At 40.8% G+C, this 18,793-nt stretch overlaps 1 protein-coding gene across 6 annotated transcripts in view; it reads right to left on the bottom strand.

Moving 5' to 3' along the window:
- The window catches only part of RBM19 (RNA binding motif protein 19), a 253,651-nt gene that overhangs the window by 154,718 nt on the left and 80,140 nt on the right, over nt 1-18,793 (bottom strand). For all 6 annotated transcript variants that reach the window (XR_011021994.1, XR_011021996.1, XR_011021997.1 and 3 more), the window contains exons 22-24: nt 15,460-15,565; nt 12,631-12,751; nt 1,172-1,257 (exon numbers count right to left, since the gene is read on the bottom strand). Coding sequence is in view for 3 of the 6 variants with exons in the window: in XM_068239762.1 (XP_068095863.1) it covers nt 1,175-1,257; nt 12,631-12,751; nt 15,460-15,565 (310 nt within the window). In the remaining 3 variants the exon portion in view is untranslated. The remainder of the gene's footprint in view (nt 1-1,171; nt 1,258-12,630; nt 12,752-15,459; nt 15,566-18,793) is intronic.

Raw genomic sequence — 18,793 nt, forward strand, 5'->3', positions numbered from 1 at the left:
ATGGAAAAGATTAGGATATTGTCTAGAAAAGAGCTATGAATATAGGAAGGGGGAGGGGACTGATGCTGAGAAAGAAGGAGAGAGGAAACACAAACCGCGGGCAGACTGGGCATCCAGAGGAGGGAGGCTGCACTTGGAAAGAAGGGGGAGAGGAGCCCATCTGGCCACAGTGTTACACAGAGATTGCTGGTATTAAAGGTTCTCTCGGCTGAGTGGAATCAGGGGACGGCTGGTAATGAGATGACAAAACGCTGGCAGTCTGGGAGGAGCGGCTCGGTCACAGCGCTGCGCGCTCAGCTGGGTCATTTGTAAGTGTCAATCACATGGTGCCCAGGGGGAAGAGAAGGGGGGCATCATCCTACTTCATCTGTTCCAGCACAACACTGTGGCTGAAGCAGCTATTCCCAGCTACCTGCACTATCTGCACACACCACCTGTCAGCATATGTACGCATGAAGACAGAGGATGGTCACTGCAATCCACCAGCATAACTCACTGCACAGACACACACAAGGACTACAGCTACTGAAACATTATTATGGATCGCTGCCAAGAACTTCTATGACTTACATGCAAACATTCACAAGCATGTCTAGTTTATACTATACTGCACACATAACATAAATAAATGAGTAATAGTGTGTGTAACACCATTCAGGCAAATCACTGCTTTAGTGGTCTCTTTTACGCAAAAATGAATGAATGCCCATAGGACAGTGTATGAGGGCCACACTAAATACATTATGGTCATATTAGGGGCAGAGTACAGTTACCCTCACTACCATGCATTATAGTCAGTAGTATATAAGGAGCTATAGGCCCCGGTGCAAGTTTTACATTGACCTCCCCCTCCAAGCACTATATGCATGACAATTGATACAGCGCACCAAAACCTGCCAAGGAGCACCATAGTGACAGAAGTGCAAGAAGTTTGTTAATGATTACCACTATTCAAAGCATCTATATAAGTGATTATTACCAGCACAGGACCAATAGACAGCTAATACTGTGGTTGAGTGAAGGGCCCTTGGAGCCCTTCTGGCCTAAGGGCTCCGGTGCGGTCCCAACCTCTCCATCCCCTATTGCTACGCCGCCGATTATGCTATGATCTGACTACATCCTTGCCTAGGCAGCTGCATTGTTAGTGACAATATAGAAGCCCTTATCTTACGTGTTATTCATCCACATCATCCGGTTCTAGACTCTCCATGAAATTATCCATTGTAGCAGAAGTTTTCTGTTTCTTTTTCAGGGGACCTGTGTGAGGGATGACAGCAAGCAGGACAATCAGCATCATGTGAAGGAGAACGGCACATAACGCGACTAAGAATTTACACAGGAAACCTGTAAATCTGTGGGGTGAGAATTCTAAAGCATATGCAGCGCTAACCATATTTATACAGCTTCAGAAAGAATTTGTGTATAACTGTACACACTGACGCAGTACAAAATATTTATAAAGCTCTTGTTAATGTGGTCAGAAGAGGTGTTTAAGCATCATGTACACGGAATAGTGACTTCCAAGATGAGTGGCACACGAATATTCCCCAAATCCCCTACATTATTTCTCACTGTTGCCCTGATGTCTTCTCCAGGGAAGTTCCCTCCTTTGAGGATGGAGTGGGAGGCCCCACTGACTGACATGTTTACAGAATGCAGAAAACTAGTCAATACTAATTAACCTGCTAGGAGACACAGTTGCTGACAGCGAAAGGGAAGGAGGGGGAGAGAAATTAAGTATATAGGAGAAGAGAAAGAAGAAGTGAAAAAAATAGAGAGTTGATAAAAGCCAGTGAAACAAAACAAAGGTGTACAGTGATAAAAACAGAACAATTACAAAAGGTGTACAGTAAACAAAACATAACTACAGAAAGCATGTAAAATAGGGATTGATGAATGTGAAGAGGAGGAAAACAAGGGATCACAAGGTGAAGTACGTGCTGTGTGCCGATAACCTCTTACTACTATTGCCAAGACTGAGACATCTGCAAGACAGTCCGGCATTCCTGTAGAAATTTCACACAGCAGGAGCACTTGTGTCCATCAAAACAAACAAACCGAAGTCCTAGTGATAAAGGGGGAAACCAGAGCACACCAAGCACACCTGCTTCACACTTAATTGAGCTGACAAATACACTCAGCTTGAAGTAACTAGTGTGGGAGGTTTAAAGTGGAACTCCAGGCAATACCTTTTCTTTTTAATTCTTGATGGAGCGTGGAATGATTCAAACCTCTACATTTCCCTAAGATACGTTACCCCTGTAAGTCTTCGCCTCCATCCGCACATGCCAATGGTGGTAGGGGCAAGTCATGCCAAAATGAATGAAACTTGGCTTCCCTGACATTCTATCCAATGTGAATGGACCTGGTTTGGGTCCCTCAGCCACTTAATGTTCCACAAATCAATCAAAAGAATGGAAGGTGGAGAGTTCCTCACTTCCTTCCTATCAGTTATGCTTGACAATACAATGTTGGTTGCAGAATTTGCCAGTAAAATCCAAGTGCATATTTTAGACCTCAGAACTTCTTAGGTACCAATATTTTTACTTCAATAAACTTGCACCTATTACATCACGTAAATGAACACTTTACTGGCTGAATGCAGAGATATTTTAGCCAAATGTGGCTTGGGTGAAAAAGAAGTCCTTTAGGATCAATAATGTAAAAAAAAAGTAAATTACAGATCGTCTGGAGCATCTGGGTAAGATAAGTGGCTAGTCTGGAAGTGTGGTATGGGATCAATGAGGTAAGATGACTGGAAATATGGTAAATGGTTGGGGGGTATGTGTAAGAATTGGGAGAAGAGGTATTTTTATCAGTTTCCTTTGTATCTTTTCTGTTTTGTTTGTGTCCCTCCTCTTCTCTTTTGCTGATCTACATAAGTTCACTTATATTAATAAATAAGAATTGTTTGCCAATTTAGAAAATAACATCAAAAGATGCAAATTAAGACCCAACAACGGAGCATTGTGATCAAGTCTTCTTTCTCCTTGTGCAGTTGGGTGCACACCAAGCTGAGATTGAGGGAAAAGGAAGAAATCAGCCCTCATTTGTAAGAATTGCAAGATGCTGGTATTAGATATATACATACTGGTGAATCTTCCTAGAACCTATTTTATAGAAGGATATGGTACGTATGTCAGGGTTACAGAGTTCACTGGCTTTTACTCAGTGAATGCAAGGCTGAAGTATATTCTACAGTACTAGCAAGTTATGGCAAGCTACTTGCAGAACAATGAAATGCAATTCAGACCAAGGAAACTCTTGAAGATATAACATATAGTTCTTCTATTACACCAGCAATAAGGAAAAAAAAAGTAGATTCTTGCAAAGATGTATACCCTGAAAGGTGACTGATAACCTACGGAACATGGAATTTCTGAACTGCATGGGAAATGTGGGTAACACTAGGACCCCTTCACTAGTCTCAACAGCACTGATGTGTGCAACACCACCATAGAAAGTAAACTGATTCAACTGTGAGATGTTCATCCTCATGGAACACCTGGCACCAGCTTATAAAAGTCTGATATGTTGGAATGTTGGGTGAGGAAGCCCAATTACCTCAATGGAATAAAGCTTAGTATTCTACCATGAGGTTTCTGATGACCAAGTTATTCAGACAGGTGTAGGTGAACGCTGGTGGCTTGTGTGCTTGCACAGGATTTTTGAGGAAGCTTAACTTTCTAACTACTACACTGCAGCTCAACATTTAAAGGACAACTGTAACGAGAGGGATATGGAGGCTGCCATATTTATTTCTTTTTAGACAATACCAGTTGCCGGACTATCCTGCTGATCCTTTGCCACTAATACTTTTAGCATTAAACCCTGAACAAGCATGCAGCAGATCAGGGGTTTCTGATATTACTGTCAGATCTGACAAGATCAGCTGCATGCTTGTTTCTGGTGTAATTCAGACACTACTGCAGCCAAATAGATCAGCAGGGCTGCCAGGCAACTGGTACTGTTTAAAAGGAAATAAATATGGCAGACTCCATATTCTTCTCACTTCAGTTGTCCTTTAAGTATGCATTGCCCACTGCAGGACATCTGAACCACCAACTTATTGTATTTTTCTAAGACTCACACCTGTATTGATGAGATTTCGTCTCATCTACAAGGATAACCAGCTCTGTATCACATACCGATCAGCACTGAATATTTACTGCGAGTTTCTACTTTTATACACCCGAGTCAAAGGCAAACAAGTCATTTATTTGCCTGTATGAATGATGTTTTATTTTACTGTAATCGGCAACTTTTTTTAATATGAAAGTCTGTAACTATATATGAGATAAACTTAACCCCTCAACTTAAAGTAGACCCCCGCTAAATTTCAAAGTAAAAAAAGCCAGAATGACACTTGCTATAACTGTTCCCCCTCTTTTTATTTACCCAATGCAGCAATTTATGACTTCTTAATTAAGCAGCAGGAAAGCATTGTGGCAGCACTAGAATGCAACATACTATGGCTGGCTCTGTGCTTCTCTCCTCACCTCTTTTTCCTGTGATTGGCTGGCTCAGTGGCACAGGTAGAAGAAGAGTTAGGCCCCATTTACACTTAAAGGGACACTACAGCGAAAAACTGAAAAATTTAAAATATGTGCAAACATATACAAATAAGAACTACATTTGTTCCAGAGTAAAATGAGCCATAAATTACTTTTCTCCTATGTTGTTGTCACTTACAGAAGATAGTAGAAATCTGACAGAAGTGACAGGTTTTGGACCAGTCCATCTCTTTATAGGGGATTCTTATGGATATATTTATTTTCAAAAGCACTTAATGAATGGCAGTTGCTCTGTCCAACTGCCTAAAAACTGTGTAGGGAGCAGGGAAGCTGGCCAGCATAATTGTTTAAATCCTTTTTAGGGAATATCTTTATAAAGGATAAAAGCCTTGCTGAGAATCCCCTATGAAGAGATGGACTAGTCCAAAACCTGTCACTTCTGTCAGATTTCTACTGCCTACTGTAAGTGACAGCAACATAGGAGAAAAAAGTAATTTATGGCTCATTTTACTCTTATTTATATATGTTTGCACATATTTTTAATTTTACAGTTTTTCGCAGTAGTGCCCCTTTAAAGGACCACTATAGCGTAGTTAGTAGTAGGCAGTTAAAATCTGACAGAACCAACAGGTTTTGGGCCAGTCCATCTCCTCATGGGGGATTTCTCAGGGTTTTCTTTGTTTTCAACAGCATTTCCTGAACAGCAGTTTAACTGCCAAAATAGTAAGATACCAGTCAGCCTCCCTAATCACTTGCACACTATTTTGTCAGTTAGACTTTGCAACTGCTGTTCAGGAAATGCTGTTGCAAACAAAGAAAACTCTGAGAATCCCCCATGAGGAGCTGGACTGGCCCAAAACCTGTCAGTTCTGTCAGATTTTAACTGCATACTTTTTTCGAGAAAGTGGTCCTTTAATCAGTTGGTACGTGTTTTTTTTCCTCCATAGCAGTGCATTCTGAAAAATCTTTCAGTTAAAACTTATATAGTGTGAACTGAGCCATTGGGAAACATCGGCATTTTTTTGAAAATCAGTTGTCCTTTAAGTTATAACTGAGAGCAACTGATTGAGGGCCTGAGCCCACTAACACAGTTATGCCCGCTTCTGTTCACTTTTCAGCATCTGTAACATTGATGTGCAACTGAAAAGCGGACACAACTGCGTCAGTAGGCTCAGGCCCTGAGTGTAAATGGGGCCTTACCCTCAGGCCACACAGGCTCCTCCCACCCAAAGATGACACAATCTCTTTGCAGTCTTTGCATAGGCAGAAAACTGCTGTGGCAGCTCTAATAGCATTATGGTATAAAATGCCTTCACCTGTGCTTTTCTACCAAGAATGAATCAAAATGCTTTTTTTTTTTTAGATGGTGGTTAGACAAGCATTTTACAAGAATAGTACAATGTTGTCATGGAATGAGTTGAGAACCTTTCATCTGATCTACCAAATATTGTGTAGTGCCTAGGTATTCAGCAAGTGGTACACATACCCCTGGTTTAGAAGGTTCGTGAATTCATCAGTAAATTTATTATGGTGAGTTTTGAGATATAAAAACATATTGTATATTATGCATAAGTAAACATGAATAAGTGTTTATTTTAATTAAAACAAATTAGGTTTAAAATAATTTATACCTAACTATTAAAGGGAACCTGAAGTGCCATATGGTATATTTCCTTTTAAATAATACAAGTTGCCTGGCAGCCCTGATCTATTTGGCTGCAGTAATGTCTTAAATACACACCTCAAGCATGCAACTAATCTAGTCCGACTTATGGTGCCCATACATGGTACAATAAAAGCATTCAATTTTCCCATTTATTCGATCAAAAGGATCAAATGACAGTATAAAAGAATATTTTTTTCGATCAAGGAAAAAAATAATCGACTATTTATTTATTGTATTTATAAAGCGCCAATATATTACGCCGCGCTGGACATTAGTTTAGGTTACAGACAATATTTAGGGGTGACATACAGCAAAATGACAATACAGGAATACAAGAAAGATCAGATCATGCAGTACAGTATGAGTACAAGGTAATGCTTAGTCAGTCACTGGATGGAGCATGGAGATTAGGCAAGTTAGGTTCACTCAGATGCATAGCATGGGTTCACAGTAATGGAGGTGCATGATCAGGTAGGACACAAAAGGAGGAGGACACTGCCCAAAGGCTTACAATCTAGAGGGAGAGGTAAGGACACGAAAGGTAGGGGACCAGAGTTCAGCTGTGGGTTTAGAGCACTTGTGAGGGGTAGTAGGCCAGAGTGAAAAGATGAGTTTTGAGGGCCTTCTTGAAGATGTTGAAGGAGGGGGCTGCCCTAATGGGTGGAGGTAGGGAGTTCCATAGTGTTGGAGCAGCACTTGAGAAGTCCTGGAGGCGTGCATGGGACTGGGTGATGCGGGGGCGGTTAGGCGAGACTATCCAGTTTTTCCAATAAAAATTTGATTAGACATGTTGGGAAAATCCTTATAGTCGTTCTAACGGAATAATCTAACAAAATTATCTGATCGAAAAAAAAAAATGAAAAAATGGTACCATTTATGGGCACTATAACAGAGCATCTAATCTTGTTCAGGGTCTATGGCTAAAAGTATTTGAGGCACATGACAATAAGAACAGTCAGGCAATTCGCATTGTTTAAAAAAAAAAGAAATAGGTTGGCATCTATATTTCTCCCACTTCAGGTTCCCTTTAAGTATTCCTAACACATAGAAGGTATAGGTGTCAAGGGGTCCTTGAGCTGTCTCTCATAGTAGGGGTTACTGAGCCAACACAATCCTTCTATAAAGGTGTATGTGCTGTAATAATATTGAAAAACTCTGGTATAGTGTGTACCTAGCTAAAGAGACCTGTATAATCAGCCACTTTGCTTACACATAATGACTAACAATGCAAAGATATTGGTTGGAGTCAGAGGTCACTTAAACTCGTCATCAAGTCAACAAAACTCTCTCTATAACCTAATGCCTGGTACTCCAATGTAATTTCCAGTCAGAATGACGAGCTGAATCGATCATTTCTGACAAGTCCGATACGATTTCCAATGGTTTTTTGTACAGAAGTGATTGGAAAATTGTTCAGAAAAATGATTGGAAATCATATCAGATTGTTGGAAATTACTGATTTGACCCATTAAATCAGATGGGAAATTGCATGACGTGTACCAGGCATACTTAAGTCATTGCATCTCCCAAACAGCTGATCAAGCCTGTATATCATGCATAGAATATTTTAAAAGAATTTTCACATTTGGTGGAGGGCATCTATTTGCAGTGCTAGTTCGCTAGAAAATTTATTTTAAAGAGAAGATAAAAAGACAGCATTTAAAAAAACAAATATACATAAATAGCTAGGGATTTTTAATATGTATGTCATGAGGGTATATTACTGTTATTTTTTTTTTTTTTTTTTGCAAATAAGGGTTTGTAATTGACATACTATAAAAAAAACTGAAAAAATACACCTTTATATCCATATAAAATAGTGTCCCCATACTGGGACATAATTTAAATGTTGTAGTAACCGGGACAAATTGGCAAATAAAATTGTGGGTTTTATCTACAATAGCACATTTTATTTTAAAACTATAATGGCTGAAAACTGATAAATAATGTTTTGTTTTTCTTTTAAAATATAAATGAGGTGCCTTGGTCTATATTCTAATCGGTTCATATTTGAGTATTTATGGTATGCTCTTTCAATAAAACAGAATGGAAAACAAAGGTTTGCTTTCTTAAAACAGAAAGTATTTGCAATAATTCAGGTTGGAGAGAGCTCCGAGATTTTTCCCAGTGCATCACTGCTGAAATATGCAAATTACCCATTGTTGTCCCTGTGGGCTAAACACACCTCCAGATTTGTTGGAATGCAATGATGTGCAATCATGTGATTCTGTTTTTAGAAAGCAAACTTTTGTTTTCCATGCATTTTAGTAAGAGGGCTTTTTGGACCATTGTAGCCCCTTACACACTCCAATGAGTTCTGGTTCACCACAAGCTTGCTGATTAAAGCAGAACACCAATTCCATAGTTAGGACTACCTTAATAAAACCAGTTTTTAAAATTAAAAAAATGTAAGACAATAAATAAGCTAGAAAATGTAACACTGTGGTTTTTACTCTACAAAGCAGAGCATGATCAATGAATGGCCAAATTCAAAAGGCAGACATTGACTCCGATTCTGACTCATACTGAATGCCTCTCAGTTGTGTTTGCAAATTATTAATAAAAATTGAGTGTAATCAAATGAATTTAAACTTTTGGATTCCGATTTCTTAATAAACAAAACCAAACTTTTTACACAAATGAGAAACCTGATGTGCTTTCATTATCATTATAAGAGAAGCTGAACCATACAGGGTGACCAGCGCAGTCAGTAATCAGCTTTGGCTACCAGTTCGCTGGACAGGATTGTGAACAACACAGTAATCATCACACATGTCACAGTTACACAGGAAAGGAGGCTAAGCCACGAAACATATTATTTTATGTGTTAGTTATTAAAGCAAACCTGATACGAGAGGAAAATGGGAGAAAATGGTATTGAGTTTGTTGAAAGCAATCAAGGAAACAATAGGTCGGATTCATACTTGTACAAGAGCTGAGCATAAATGAGAAAACAAGTAGTCGCTGGAAGTTTACAGCTGTGTACAACAGGTAATATCTGGTGGTACTTATGGATCTTATGCCAACTCCTGATACACTACTGGCTATGCAATCATGCTTCCATCTGTGATTTGGCATAACATTAACTTGTTCCCAACGTCTAACAATAACCTCTTCCCCAAAGTCAGCCCCTTTCAGAACCATAACTTTCTAACCTTAAAGGGGACTCGAGGTGAGAGGGATCTGGAGGCTCACATGTTTGTTTCCTTTTGCACATTACCTGGCTGTCCTGCTGATCCTCTGCCTCTAAAGGTGGCCATACACGATAGAATAAACTGAATCGAATGAAAGTTGAAAATGTTTTTTTTTTTCAATAAAGAAATTCCAACGATTATCCCATTTTTTTTCCAGGAAAAATCTGATTGGACATGCTGGAAAAATCTTTATATTCGATCTAACGGAATAATCGAACTAAATTATCTAATCGGAAAAAAATAAAAAATTGTACCACGTATGGGCACCTTTATACTTTAAGCCATAGACCCTAAACAAGCATGCAGATCAGAGGTCTATGACAAATCTGACAAGATTAGCTGCTTGCTTATTTCAGGTGTGTGATTTACACCTTACAGTGGCTTCCAAAAGTATTCTGGCCCCCTTGAAGTTTTCCACCTTTTGTCACATTACTGCTACAAACATGAATCAATTTTGTTGGAATTCCACGTGAAAGACCAACACAAAGTGGTGTACACGTGAGAAGTGGAACGAAAATCATACATGATTCCAAACATTTTTTACAAATCAATAACTGCAAAGTGGGGTGTGCGTAATTATTCAGCCTCCTGAGTCAATACTTTGTACAACCACTTTTGCTGCAATTACAGCCGCCAGTCTTTTAGGGTATGTCTCTACCAGCTTTGCACATCTAGAGACTGAAAACCTTGCCCATTGTTCTTGGCAAAACAGCTCCAGCTCAGTCAGATTAGATGGACAGCGTTTGTGAACAGCAGTTTTCAGATCTTGCCACAGATTCTCGATTGGATTTAGATCTGGACTTTGACTGGGCCATTCTAACACATGGATATGTTTTGTTTTAAACCATTCCATTGTTGCCCTGGCTTTATCTTTAGTGTCGTTGTCCTGCTGGAAGGTGAACCTCCGCCCCAGTCTCAAGTCTTTTGCAGACTCCAAGAGGTTTTCTTCCAAGATTGCCCTGTATTTGGCTCCATCCCTCTTCCCATCAACTTTGACCAGCTTCCCTGTCCCTGCTGAAGAGAAGCAACCCCAGAGCATGATGCTGAGACCACCATATTTGACAGTGGGGATGGTGTTTTCTGAGTGATCTGCAGTGTTAGTTTTCTGCCACACGTAGCGTTTTGCATTTTGGCCAAAAAGTTCCATTTTGATCTCATCCGACCAGAGCACCTTCTTTAACATGTTTGCTGTTTCCCCTACATGGCTTGTGGCAAACTGGAAACGGGACTTCTTATGCTTTTCTGTTAACAATGGCTTTCATCTAGTTATCCTTCCATAAGAGCCAACTTTGTGCAGTGCACGGCTAATAGTTGTCCAATGGACAGATCCCCCCACCTGAGCTGCAGATCTCTGCAGCTCATCCAGAGGCACCATGGGCCTCTTGACTGCATTTCTGATCAGCGCACTCCTTGTTCGGCCTGTGAGTTTGAGTACATGGCCTTGTCTTGGTAGGTTTACAGTTGTGCCATACTCCTTCCATTTCTGAATGATCGCTTGAACAGTGCTCCGTGGGATGTTCAAGGCATTGGAAATCTTTTTGTAGCCTAAGCCTGCTTTAAATTTCTCAATAGCTTTATCCCTGACCTGTCTGGTGTCTTCTTTGGACTTCACGGTGTTGTTGCTCCCAAGATTCTCTTAGGCAAACTCTGAGGCCATCACAGAGCAGCTGTATTTGTACTGACATTAGATTACACACAGGTGCACTCTTTTTAGTCATTAGCACTCATCAGGTAATGTCTATGGGCAACTGAATGCACTCAGACCAAAGGGGGCTGAATAATTACGCACACCCCACTTTGCAGTTATTGATTTGTAAAAAATGTTTGGAATCATGTATGATTTTCATTCCACTTCTCACGTGTACACCACTTTGTATTGGTCTTTCACGTGGAATTCCAATAAAATTGATTCAGGTTTGTGGCAGTAATGTGACAAAATGTGGAAAACTTCAAGGGGTCCGAATACTTTTGCAAGCCACTGTACTTGACCAGGAAAGTCAGCAGCACTGCCAGAAAACTAGTATTGTTTAAAAGGAAATAGATGTGGCAGCTTCTATAGGTCTTATACTTCAGGTTCCCTTTAACAAGCAAACCCAACCTTCCACTCCTCCATCTCTTAACACAAACATTCCTATCCTCTGTCTGGGTGCACAAAACAGGAACACTATATTACTTTACTACAAATGATCAGTTTATGTAGCATTTAATCTCTATAGAAGTCCTAGATTAACCATAGTTCATGTACTAAAGACAGAAAGATAATATATGAGAGAATGTACTGGTCAACATCAACTTCAGGAGGCAGCTTTGTAGCCATATGAGTCTGAAGGGATACATATAAATCGGCTCGGGAGACTTGAACGCAGGAGAGGAATCGGCGCTGGAGACTTGGGCGCAGGATACAGCCGGTATGGCTTATCCTGCTGTTGCACAAGTTCCCGGTCGTGTTAAATACTATTCCCCCTCCAGGCCGCCATGGATGGTGGGGAATGAAATAATTCAGCTTCCAGCAATTGCTGCAGGCCGAATTATAGTGTTTTATAAGTAACTTCAGCTCCGTCTTCTGACGGCGCCGGAGTTACTCTGTGTGCGCTGCTATAGCTGTAATTCCTATTACAGCCTATGGTGGCGCCGGCTGCGCCCAAATCTCCTGCGCTGTAATGAAAGCGCTTGGTCTGAAGAAACACAAGTATGGCAATGGAATCCTGTGATATTGTGCAACAATCAAGTAAGCCACATCCGATGACAATGGAGCTGTAATATTTTGGGAAACAACAAACACATACCCTCTAGTTTATTTTTTTTGTTTAACCTTATTTGAAGCTGTTGGGGCACTGGTGCTACATACACTGCATTTAGTGGCATTTGGTAACTTGTAACATGGTCATTCCATTTGCTGTATTATTACATTAGAAAACCAATAAGTGGCCAAAACCAGAGTACATCATAGCCAGTGCTCATGTAGCGTCCATCATTGGGCCAGCATAGCCTAACCACTAGAGAAGATTGCTTCCCCGAGAATCAGTATGGCAATGTAGGTGCCATGCAGACAATGTTTCCAGAGAATGCTGATTCATGGAATTGTAACACTTTAATGTAAGCTTATGTTTGCCTTTACTTGATACAAGTAAATGATTCTGGTTAGATCAGCAGAGATATGTATAGAACAAAAGCCAATGATTGATAATATAAATCTGCAAGAAACCGGGACAGTTGCCTAGAAATATTAGGTTGGTTTCACCGGTATGTTGCTTACCATGGTAGTGCTCTGCTGTCTTTCTTCTCAGATTCTCCACACTTTCCTCTGTGTCTGCCCATTCCAGGACCAGCCTTCGCCCATACAAATGTGTGCTGTGACAAAGGGCATTAAACGCTCTCTGTGTTGGGACAATATGAAGGTGCATAATTTGAAAACTGCAAAAAAATCCACAAGATAACACTAAAAAGACTATGCTGATACAATCAAAGATTCCAGGAACACTGAAGATGCATACATACACACAATGGCTGTCCCCCAAATGGGATCACGTTCCGGGAACGGTACAGAGGCCTTACTCCTCTATAGCAAAGTAATGAGTCTATTAAAATGAGGAGTGACAACGGTGCGACACACATTGGAGCTGGTTCTGGCAGACAAGGTAAGAAGGACAATAATGTGCTTGGGGTTTTGTTTTCCAGATTATTACCAGCACAGGGCTAATACTGTGGTTGAGTAAGGGACCCTTGGGGCCCCCTCTGGCTCAAAGGCCCGGTGCGACCTCTGCATCCCCTATTGCTATACCACTGTGTGTGACCCAAAAAACGCCCCATAAATTAAGCCAAAAGCTCAGCAGGACAGCCAGTCATGAAGATGGCTGCCACTGTATGGTTTCCTTTTAAACGAGCTCTGGAGACACTTGTACACAGACATGATTTTTGACCGAGACCACACAAACGAGTTCCATCTATCATGTGTATGCACCTTAGAAGACATTAAGATATGTCACCCTGGCTTTTGTTGGTTTATGTGGCCTGCAAATTCCACAGTAAACATTTCACACTAGGAACATGCGGTGACTGTTTAACTCAAGCAAGTAAGAATTCACCAAATTCAATCAACGTAAGTGTGTTGGGCAAAAATTAACAAACCCAGTCACATGAGAAAAAAAAAACGTGCTTATTTATCATCATGATGTTCTTTTCTCCTAATTAAAACGGTGATTTTGGATGTGAGATGTGCTGTTTGTTGGAAAAAAATTAAAGGCAGATGAGCGCCGAACTATGTACCTGCACTATCCAGGTGATAACTCATATCAGCTAAGTACGGGGCTTTTTTTAGCAACAATTTCTTTTTCTGATGCCTTTTTATTTTAAACATGGTTTGTAAAAATTAATAAATAAAAAGGCTATTTCAAGGATAAGAGGTTCATTCCCCCTCACAGAAAAATTAAAAACGATGTAATCACTTAGGTTATAAGTGATATGTGGTGCTAAAGACCGCTCAGCTTAGTAATAGGAATTGCTGAGCATAAAAATATAGATACTTCCCAAGTCCACCTGGCACAACACCATCGCTGTGATCAAACCCCAAGAACATAAGAGCTCATTGAATAGGTTATTGTGGCCGCACTTCTCATACATGCACCATGTTACTACACAGGTGCAGTTATACTTGCAAAGGAGTGGTATGGCCGCGCTTGTGTATGAAGTGGTGTGCAGTCATGATCATAAAGAGGGTTCCGGACAGCAGTGGTCGCCTCCAGAAGAATGTGCTAAGCCAATGGATGACCTAGAGGCGTACCTCTACTTAAGTATTTTTGTTGCTTCTAGCTGTAGTAATAATAATAGTATTATGATTTTAATGAATCAATTTTGTTATTCATTTTTTTGCATGCGTTTCCTCCAGATGTTCTGGTTTCTCTATATCCCAAAATCAAACAAGTTGGCTAGTTGGATGTCCCCCAAATTGGCTCTAGACTGTGGTATGCACAAGAGACTGTGAGCCTCACTGACAGAAAGTAGATGATGTGTTGGCTGTTTTCCTCCGTATAGCACTGTGAAAGTGTAGGCATTATATAAATGTATAAAACTAGTATACAATAGTAACACCGCTGTACAAACATAGCAATATATATGACCATATAAGCTACAAAGCTTAGGCAGAATTGTATAGACCACAAAGTAGGTCATGCAAGTTATAATTTCCTATTTTCAATAGTTAAAGAATGAAATGCTAAATATTTTCATTTTCTTCCATTCAATCTAACTTTAGCAGGCTGTACAATCAGAATTCTACATGTGGCCAGTTTAAAGGATTCTCCTTCTGTGAGAACAGTCTTTACCTTAACAGAGTCCCCTTTACAGAGATCGCTTGAACAAAACATGTCAAAGATGTAAAAGTAGAATATAAAAGCATAACATTGTATGTGTCTGAAAAGCTCAAGGATGATGCCTCCTGATCTCCATGGATGTAAAAGAAAAGCATGCTTTGTTCATGGGTCACAGGTTGACTATGCTTGTGTCTTGTGCTAGAGGGAGCAGAGGCTGTGGCATAACAGTTGGTGAAGACAAGGAGACCAGGTCGAGACACAGTGTGAGCCAAATATTACCAGAACTGAGAATGGAAGAGTACAAATGAGGATGTAATTGGGAGATCTTGTTCAACATAAACAGCATCTAAACATCACCCCCTCCGCCTGTTTATTTACACAGATGCATCACTTGTTAATTGGGAAACAGGCAGTGTGAAAACAGCTATTTAGGGAGAGGTGGGGGTTTGAGAACAGGATCCCCATGTCTGGAGGGAAGAAAAAAAAATGAAGGCGCAGAAGATGAGATGAAGGCAAAGAGCTGCAGAAAAGACTAGCCGAGATGCCACAGAATAAAAGGTGGGAACAAGAGATGGGACAAGACCTGTGAGGGTGTGTGAGAAAAATGCATGCAGACAGACAGTAACTGAGTACTGTTAGCGTGCAAAGAGCCTCATTATCTTCATCATTATTTAATGAAAGTGAGAGGTACATATGGGGGAATTTTAATGCATTGGTTTCATAAATGTATAAATCAGTAGTAAATCAATGCCTTATCCCAGACTCCCTTTACTTACCTTTGCATCTTGCTTTGTTACAAAATCTACAAAGCCAAAACCGCGGTGTGCTCCTGTTCCGGCCATCTTTTTTGGCAGCCGTACAGTCTTCAATTCACCAAATGTGCTGCACAGAGGGAGGACAGCAGTTAGTGAGGCTATATACGATTCTACCTTGTCATATTTATCTAGGCAACCAGCAACTGGAATACTATCTAACACACAACCATGTGGGAGCGCGTGCAAAGAGGGTGGGCGGATGGATAGTGCACGCGGCCTGAAGATCCCACCAAAGCTGCAAACATTGGCTATAGTTGCAAGATGAAGGGAGAAGCGGGTACAGTAAGAAGTACAGGTGTCTGGAGACTCTATATATTACACAGATAATAATAGCTATTAACATGTTCACTTCATGGTTTTAGGGTTGTTTAGGCAGTGTTTTCATAATGTTATTCAGCTCCCACACAGACCAATCTGGAAGTACTCAACTTCTCTGTTCCCTGCACTCAGGTGCGTTTTTCTTAGCCCCACAGGAGTTTTATGACCCTTAATTAGTTATCAATGAAAGTTATGCTACAGTCCAACTGCCCAAATTAAGAGATAAATGGTGCTATGGATTTTTGACCCTCTCAGTGAGAAAAGAAAAAAGGAGCACAGCCTAGTTCAAAGTAGGAATGGGAATGTACATACTAATATTTTTCTGATTAGGATACATTTCACTTCAGGTAACCTACCGTATATATATTTTTTCCCCCAAAATGGTCCTTATGTGAACACAGCATAACTCTAGTTTGCAAAGTCCTTAGTACTCCTCAAAACTTCCAATTTTCCCCTCATTGATACCTTTCTCTTAAAGGGGTTCTGTGGAGTCTAATAAAAACAAAAACTAACACTTACCTGGGGCTTCTATCAGCCCTCTGCAACTGTCATGCTTAGCAGCATCCTCCTACGACTCTCCGTTCCCCGCCGCCGATCCAGTGTAACTATTCGTCTAAGTAGACGAATACTGCTTGCTCCAGCGCATCATCAGGAGCTTACTGCACAGGCGCAGTTTAGCTAGAAGCATAATTAGACTGGGACTGGAGGCAGGAAACGGAGGATCGTAGGAGGACGGCGTGGGACATGACAGCTGCAAGGGGCCGATAGAAGCCCCAGGTACGTGTCAGTTTTTTGTTTTTAGTACCCTCCACAGAACTCCTTTAAGTTTGAAATACATTTGTAGGTTGCTACCCAATGTGGCAGGAAAAAAATACATCCCTCTCTGATATAAATGTGATTGGAGAGGGATGTATTCCTTGAACCTAGTGCACAAAGCCCTTCAATAGAGTTCAGCATGCGGTGGGCCGTCGAACACTGCCCTTCACGCCCAACACCCTGTTCAATCAAAAATTCTCCATTTCAGTCAAAAAAAGGATCAAAATTATGATCAGGTAACCAGGTCGGGGCATCGATTTCTAGCAGATTTGTTTAGTGATTAAATCTTCTGGGAAAATAGACACTTGGGTGGCTACTTTTATGCTGGGTACACACGATGCATTTTTTCGGTCGATTTTCCGTCCAATCGATTTCCAATTCGATTTTACGATCGATTTTCGATTCAACTCCGTTATCTTTTCCTATCTATTTCCATTCACTTCTATGAGAAATCGATCAGAAAAACGACCAAAAATAAGATCTGACATGTCGGAAATTATCTATCGAACCATCTATCTAACACAAAATTGTATGGTGTGTACATAGCTAATAGAGCGAGTGTACAGACATACCCACATGGCAATGACATTAGAATTATTAGTGATCTGTCACATGTGATCACTAACAACCAATCTCTTCTACGGTGTTTCTACTGAAGTCCCGTAGTGGCCCTTCCCCCTCCTCTGCACCAAATAGAAAAGGTTGCCAAGCAATATGTTGGCACAACGGTCATTCATAATTACCGGTAGTTCCAAAGCCATCTTACTGGGTGACAATTATTAAGAATATGTCCGTGTAGCTTTACACACAGATGTATTAGGAGAACACAAAGAGCACATTTATGGGAAAAATACTCGGATGTGAAGCTATAGTCACATCTCTCCAGTATGTTCCATACAGCACTTGTACAGGTATATGGGTCAGAAAGCAAAGCACAAATGTTCAGCTCTTTGTGGACAACTGCAACATTTATATAAATGAATTTCTGATAGCGCTGGACTATTGGAATTCTGCAAAGCCATGCAAAAGGAAGCATTAGCCCATTGCTGAGCCTGGTGTTCTCAGCAGAGAGGAGACAGTTGCCCCATCTGGCTGTTATTCAGCGAGATCTGGTCATGGTCTCCAGTCCGTAGGTACCGAAAGACACTACTGGGAGACCATGAAGAACCATTAAAAGTCAGAAAATCTTTTCCAGTCACTTCGCTTCCCCACCCCAAAAAAATGGATAAGCTACAAAAGTGTCATTCTACGCTCCTTTGGTAGATATTTAAATTATCTTCAAATTTATAGAATGCTGTATGGACGTTTATGAATTTTTTTCTCTTTCCTGCATGTCTGACCGCCCTCTGGTATGTATGGGGGGCTTTTGCCCTGCACTAGAACAGTCTGGCCCAGTAGCATTACTACAATTCATGGGGCCCCCCAGTGAAACTTTGATGGGGACCCCCAATGTTCCCCACCCCTTTCCTTGCCTCCCCTTGGGGCCCATCTCACAAGGGTCATAAAACAAGTGTGGCCATCATAATCTTCACGCCCATAACTTGTGTAGCCGAGGAAGAGAAGGTTTGTAGTTAGGGCCCCAAATCAGCTCTGCTTCCCCCCCAACACACACTATCGCTGGGGCTGCTCCCCTCTACTTACATCCCTGGTCTGGCCTCATAATCTTGGTTTATGAGAATAATGTGGCATTTCCACCCATTGCTCCATTGGTTCACATTAGCACCTGCTTTACATTTTAGAACGACTTTGACTGCCATGAAGCACAATAATACGGCAGTTTTCAGAAGAATGTATGAAATCTATTTCTGTGACCTCCTCTCACCAGGTCTGGCTCTCTCCTCCACCTATGTTCATGCTACAGGCAATAATCCTGTTACAAGAAAATAACATAACAAATGCAGGATGCATTAAATCCTTCTAGGAATGTCTCTCTTATGAGAAAACCCTTTACTGCCCCAGACATTAAACCTTACATCCAAACTCCTTTCAGAGACCCCTGAACACCTCAAAAGATGCTATCCCCCCTGAGATCTTCAAAAATAGTGTTTAGTCCACACAATGTGTCTTCACTGCATGCCAAGGACACAGAGAACAACAAAGATAGTCAAGCGTGAACACTGCAGTGTAGCCAAATAGTGTCAGGAAAATAAAGATGCAAGGA

Source organism: Hyperolius riggenbachi, chromosome 1 (assembly GCF_040937935.1).
Source record: "Hyperolius riggenbachi isolate aHypRig1 chromosome 1, aHypRig1.pri, whole genome shotgun sequence".
In the NCBI taxonomy this organism is placed as follows: domain Eukaryota; kingdom Metazoa; phylum Chordata; class Amphibia; order Anura; family Hyperoliidae; genus Hyperolius; species Hyperolius riggenbachi.